General features: G+C 33.9%; 1 protein-coding gene across 1 annotated transcript; it reads left to right on the top strand.

The window, feature by feature from the left end:
- The first annotated feature begins 332 nt into the window (after positions 1–332).
- On the top strand, positions 333–5509 carry LOC126000995 (histone H2A type 1-H-like). Its single transcript, XM_049768177.1, has 3 exons — positions 333–337; positions 3811–3824; positions 5139–5509. The coding sequence occupies exons 1-3, from the start codon at positions 333–335 to the stop codon at positions 5507–5509; spliced, it is 390 nt and encodes a 129-aa protein (XP_049624134.1).
- The last annotated feature ends 1251 nt before the right edge of the window (positions 5510–6760 follow it).

Here is a 6760-nt window from a genome sequence, read left to right as displayed (position 1 = left end):
GTTAACAACAACAGAATGGATGAAATAATTAAAATAGAACATGTAGAGTAAGAAGTTTAAATGATAAAAATAGAAGCATGAGGCATATAAACTCATAATACAGAAAGGCTAAAGAAAGAGGCTTAGTTCTCTTATAAAGCCATAGAAGGAGAGCAAAGAAAACACAGAGATTTCAAAGAAAATAAGAGATGTAACAGCATAGTGTACTGTCCAAAGGCATCACTTCTAACAATTATCAACAAGGAGACTGTTAATTATTGGGGTTGAACTAAGGTTTTTGCCTATGGTAGGATGGTAGAATCTGTACAAAATCTATAGAGACAAGGAGAAAAATGAGGTAAGATCTAGATGAAAAGAAAAAAGCATCTTAGTAAGTAAAATCAAGATTAAAAGAATAAACTTTTAAATAACTCGCAAGTGTGAATATAATAAAAATAAAATATAATAAAAATAATAAGGTATCAATAAAAGTTAAAGCATAAGAATCATACTATAGTTTCAGTTTCCAACATGATTACACTTTTGTCAATACTATATTATGACACTGTCCTTTATCATTCTATTAAAAAAATCAACTTCCCTACAATTTCACTTTGTTCTTAATTTTCTATTCTGTTACTAGCTAATACAAATCTAATTGGGCCAAGCTTTGTAACACAGGTGCAGAAATTTCTCAAAATTTTCTAATCTTTTCATTAAAATGTTGTCAATCAAGTTATTTGGGGGACTATAGATGGTGCAAATCAAACTTGGGGTCTCTGCATGCTTGGCTTAGTCTCTTAGAGCTTTGAAATATCTCCCTACCCCATAGTTTATTTTATCAGTCTTTAGCTAATTTGATTTGATTTCATTAGTTATTTGAATTAATTACTATCTCAGCCTCACTGTGAAGTTATTTCACATTTTTCTACCCCCTCAACCTCATATGTGGTTAATACTGTATTCCTGTTCATTGAAAATACTTTATAGCCTTTAATTTGATGAGTTATAAAGTGAAAGTGCTAAGATACTATTGATTATTCTGGATTTAATCAAAAGGAGATCATATCTACCTAATATAACTTTGATGAAAGTCTATGAATATTAAAGGCTTTGGATATTTTGTATTCTTTCCTCAGCACATGTTGATCCACATTGTTATAAATTAATTGAGCTGCACTGACAGTCTCTCCAAAGCCCAAAGTAAGGTAAAAAATATTAACCCTGAAGCCACTGGTTTTCAGAAAGCAGCTATTAATGTTTCCCAACAACAACAGAAGTTGACATACTTTTGTGGTTAGAGTTAGTCAAAAAAGTAAAACAAGGGCTTTTTTTTTATTAAAAGAAAACAAATGTTATTACTTGAATTTAAGTTCTTTGTTTATATTAAGTGATTATTAACATAAAAGAAATTTTACTTTGGGGCCGGAGTGGTGGTGCAAGCGGTAAGATATCTGCCTTGCATGCTCTAGCCTAGTATGAACCTCGATTGGACCCTTGGTGTCCCATATGGTCCCCAAAGCTAGGAGCTATTTCTGAGCGCATAGCCAGGAGTAACCCCTGAGCGTCACCCCCACCCCATAAAAAAGGTTTACTTTATAAAGTGCCATTCTGTAACAACATATTTATAAGTACCTGATTGTTTATATGTATATTTTTTTTCAGGGGGTATAGCAGGACATTCTTACTTATGACTCTGGCAGATGTAGATAGGGGGCCACTGTAGTGTTGGGTATCAAATGGTTTGATTGCCTACAAAGGAAGTGTTTTGCCTACAAGGGAAGTGTTTTTCTTACTGTTCTATCTCTCTGGCCCTATTATTATTTATTTAGGGTTTAGAGCCACAATGATTGTTTTTCTTTTGTTTGTTTTTCAGCCACACCCAGTGATTCTCAAGGGTTACTCCTGGCTATGTGCTCAGAAATCGCTCCTGGCTTGAGGGACCATATGGAAAGCTGGGAGACCCTAGGTTAGAACGCGCAAGGCAGATGCCTTACCGCTTTGCACCACCACTTCGCCCCCCACCCCCACATGATTATTTTTCAAATGTTGCTCCCATCTTAATGCTCAAGGGTTGTTAAAAGAATACTTGAACTATATGATACATAAACTCCTGCATTCAGAGCCATGTCCTATTTGTATTTGGGGGAAAAAAGGGGGTTAGAACAAAAACATAATTAGGAGGTCCAGGGGCCCTCCCAATAACATTCAGTGGATGGAGCTGGTGGATCAGGGTTAGGACCATGGACATAGAACTGCTCTGGTACCCTGCAGTTCCAAAGACTACCATAGGCTATATCCAGTGATGTATGGGACTCATGATACAGGGAATGAATCTGGGTAATATTTACTAATCTTAACTATAACTTTAACTTAACTTTAACCTATAAAATCTCCAGATCTTGTAATCATAATTTTAAATCAAACAAAGTTAATAATGCAAATTAAATTTAATGTTAAATTAATTATAAAGACAATATTTATTTTCTATAAAAATGCTACTGTGTAATGACATCTATAGTATTCTCAAATCATGTTACTAACTTCACAGAAGATTGGATATAGAATGGCAAGATATTCTAAATTAACTTTTTACAAAATGACATCTACATTTCCAATTTTTCTTAAACAAATTGCTCCCCCAATTTTTAAACTATATATGAGATTTCCACATTCACGAATTTAGATTGCATCATAAATATCTTTTTTGTTTTTAATCTACAAACATAACTAGTAATGTTTTCAGTTATGACTTCAAAGACACATAGCTTTATAACAAACAACAACAAAATCATACTTCACTATCTGTAAGGTTTCTACTTCAAAAAATTGCATTCAACAACCTCTAACATGTATGCCAAGGAGGATTCATGGACCAATAAATCTGGATAAAATCACTAACAGCTTCAAGATATTTGCATTCCCTATCCCATATGATAATATTTTCAGGATAAATGTTTGGTTTATACCTGGGGATTATTTAAAAGTGCATTGAATATTTTATTAAAGATCTCATAATAATTGCTATGAAACAAAATTATATACTCCATATTGAAGATAAGTAAATATTGTAAGGAATTACACTCTCATCTTCGAAAGCAGGTAAGTAATATTCTACATGTCATTAGCTGGTTTTCTTTTGGATTCTATGTCGCACCCTGGATTCATTCTATTAAAGGGAATCACAAGGAGGTACAGTTAGTACATTTTAAACAATAATGGTAATTACTTTGAGATTTTGATACATTTTATAATAAAAAAGCACAGTCAACATACTATAGTTTTCATAGCATACATCCTTATGAACTTTGAGTCAGCAAAGTGAAGGAGAAACGATTATAGCAGTACAAAAGAGAGAAGGATTTAATCTGTGAAACCTTTGATTAGATTCACCTCCTATAAATCAAACATATGAAATGACTTCTTAACAATGTCAGATGCCAATATATTACATGTTCAGGGAACCCTCTAAGGTTCTATGAACCAAATTTTCCTTATCTCTTTTGAATTATCATAGCATTTAAAGTGATCAGGACTCCAGAAGTAACAGATACCAATCGCAGTATTGTTTATAAATCTCATAGTTTGAAATGCACACTGAGCTCTCCAAATTTTCTCTGAAATGTATTTTCCAACCTTTTTAGAAAGAATGACAAAATCCCACCAAATATGAACTAAAATAAAATTGGTCTCATCATAGTGAATCAATCTTAATCACAAACTGAGTGTTTTGAGTGTGCCATTATTTCTTCCAGTACTTCTCAATAAAACAAATGAGATTTACTAGAAAATATGTCAAATAACAGAAGCTTCAATTTGCTTCTCTGAGAGTGGCAAAGGCAGGCAGAGAGAACTTTGAGGATCTGGCATGAAAAGTTTTCTTTGTTTCTCTTAACAGAGAAATCACTGGTGCTGTCTGTTTTAACCCCTATAAGAAAAATTCCCTGGCATGCTGTAAAAATGACTTTTGGACTTCAGAACAGAGGAAATGATGTGATAGAAACAAATACCACTATCCCTTTGAACCAAGAAAGAGTACAGCAAATCAAGGATTATTCAGACTTCATTAGGGCTCTATACTAATAAAACATTTTGTTTAGGTATCTATGAAATTCATTAACTATAAAATCAGTGTAGATTAATTTAATGAGAATGTAACACTTAATTCCAATTGAAAAAATATTTAGCCCAAGCAAAATTTGCAACTTTTTACATCAAACATATTTTTAATTTTTGTGTACATTTTTAACTGTAAAAAGTGTATATATAGAGATCTATAACAATAGTTTTGAAATAAATTTTAGAAGGTAATTTTTGAATATTGGGATACTTAAGATCAAGTATATTTATTACAGTTGTCTTAATTCTCTTTTGCTATTTGGGTCCACACTTGGTGGTGCTAAAGGCTTACTCCTGGATCAATGATTTGGAATCCCTCCTGGTGATGCTTGCGGGATCATATGGGTTGTAGAGATTGAATCTTGATAAGTGTTTACCTACTCTCCAGTCCTAAAATGACAAATTTTAAAGCACAACTAGGTAACAAACAGCAAAGTACTGAATTAAAAGGGTGAAACATCCATAAATATATCTATAAATATATTACTATTGAATAAAATTATAATTTATATATATAAATTATATAATTTATGATTACTGTTAAGGAAATAAATCAATAACATATTTTCTAAGAATAATGTACACAGTATTAACTTTCTTTGTTTTTTGTTTGTTTGGTTGGTTTTTGGGTCACACCTGGGAGCTCTCAGGGATTACTCCTGGCTCTATTCTCAAAAATCACTCCTGGCAGGCTCTCGGGAACATATGGGATGCTGGGATTCGAACCACCATCCTTCATGCAAGGCAAACACCCTACCTCCATGCTATCTCTCCGGCCTCATAGTATTAACTTTCATGTTCAATTCTAACTATATACCTAGTGACTATAAAAAGGCAGAACTGAAACCAACTACAATCATGTTTGTAATCATGGGTGCTTAAATGTATTGTAAAAAAGAAAAAAAATATTATACTAACAATTATGACATTTATGAAGATACATTTTTATATCTTGCTTTAGCTTTAAAAATTGAGTTCTCCATTTTCTTGTTTCCACTTATTTTCTTTCGAAACCTTAACATAGGTCTGGACGCTGTGTGAAGGCGGCAAGGTCCAGGCCAAAGCCAAGATCCGCTCATCATGGGCCGGGCTGCAGGTCCCTGTGGGCCGCGTGCACCGCCTGCTCTGCAGGGGCAACTACTCGGAGCGGGTAGGGACAGCGCCCAGGTACCTGGAACTGGCGGGCAATGTGGCTCAGGACAAGAAGACCCGCAATATCCCGCCCCACCTGCAGCTGGCCATTCACAATGACAAGGAGCTCAACAAGCTGCTGGGCAAGGTCACCATCGCTCAGGGCAGTGTCCTGCCCAACATCCAGGCTGTGTTGCTGCTGTCTAAGAAGACTGAGAGCCACCACAAGGCCAAGCAAGGGCAAGTAAAACAGCCGGAGTTGTACTTAGAGAACTTCTGAACCCAAAGGTCTTCTCAGAGCCAGAAAATAAATAAATTAATTAATTAATTAATAAAAATGGACTGCTTTATAATTGGATACAATATTATATGCATCTTGGAAGTACAGCCAGCCTCATCACTTCTACCAACAAAATTTTAGGACTCTCCCCCACCCCCAATCAGATTGAACTCTAACTTTCTTCCTACACTCTCCTCTCTGGTAAACATCAGCCTTTTTTAAAATATTTTCTGTATTTTCAAAAGTTATTACAATAAGTACCTTTTCCCCAGGACTAATAAAATGAGCTTTTAGTTTATCTCTGTTTTTCAGAGTCAAGTTTTGCCTCTTGGACTGTAATAATTTTTCTATTCCCACCTCACTGTTGCACTAAGTCTCTTAATCTCATAGGATAAAAGAAACTCTTGTCTATCAGGACCCACCAGATTTCCCCCCAAGAGCTTCAGGCTGCTTTTTTATTTTAACTGATTTAAAATTCCCTGGCTTTTCCTAAATTATGTCCTTGGCAAATATACTATGTTATGTTATTTGTCCTGTCAAGTTTATTGAAAGCAACTGCCACACCTTTGTAACTAACTGTAAAGAAACTTGGAATTGTCTATATATTGTGTCATTCTAAGTGACTGTATAGCAAAGTCAGTGTTGGCATCACATGTGATTGCACTCTGCTATTATCATTGAAATAGAAAAAGTATTTCATTTTATCATCCAAGAAACTAATGTACACTTCAGCTCTTCCTTCCTCCAAGCTCATTATAGTCTTAACAGAGTACCGAATTCTTTTATTTATTTTATCATTTCCAACTTATTTTTATAGCAGACATGACATGACAACAAAAAATCCATGTAGGTATAATATAAAAATACACATAAAATTCTAGTTTATTATGGCTTAGGCACCAACTAATCCTATAGAAATAGAATTCAATCTAATTTTAAACTTTAGGAACAGTCCTGGAATGAGCTCGTAGCATTTTCAAAGCAATAATATCCAAAAACTGCATAAAGAAAGTAGTCTTTGGCATATTCATATCTCATATTGTATATAATTTGTGGATTCAGTTTCTTCACCTGGCTTAATATAAAACAATTCCAGACTATATAATTAGTAAAATTTATTTATTTTTCAGTTTTCTACTTACCTGATATATTAAATATTTTTCAGAATGATTAGCCATGATGCAAATATTATAAGTACTTTTTCTGTACTTTATTACTTTAAATAAAGTAAAGCCATCAACCTCTTCCCAA

Source organism: Suncus etruscus, chromosome 2, assembly GCF_024139225.1.
Source record: "Suncus etruscus isolate mSunEtr1 chromosome 2, mSunEtr1.pri.cur, whole genome shotgun sequence".
Classification (NCBI taxonomy): Eukaryota; Metazoa; Chordata; class Mammalia; order Eulipotyphla; family Soricidae; genus Suncus; species Suncus etruscus.
This window is presented reverse-complemented; position numbering and strand designations above follow the sequence as displayed.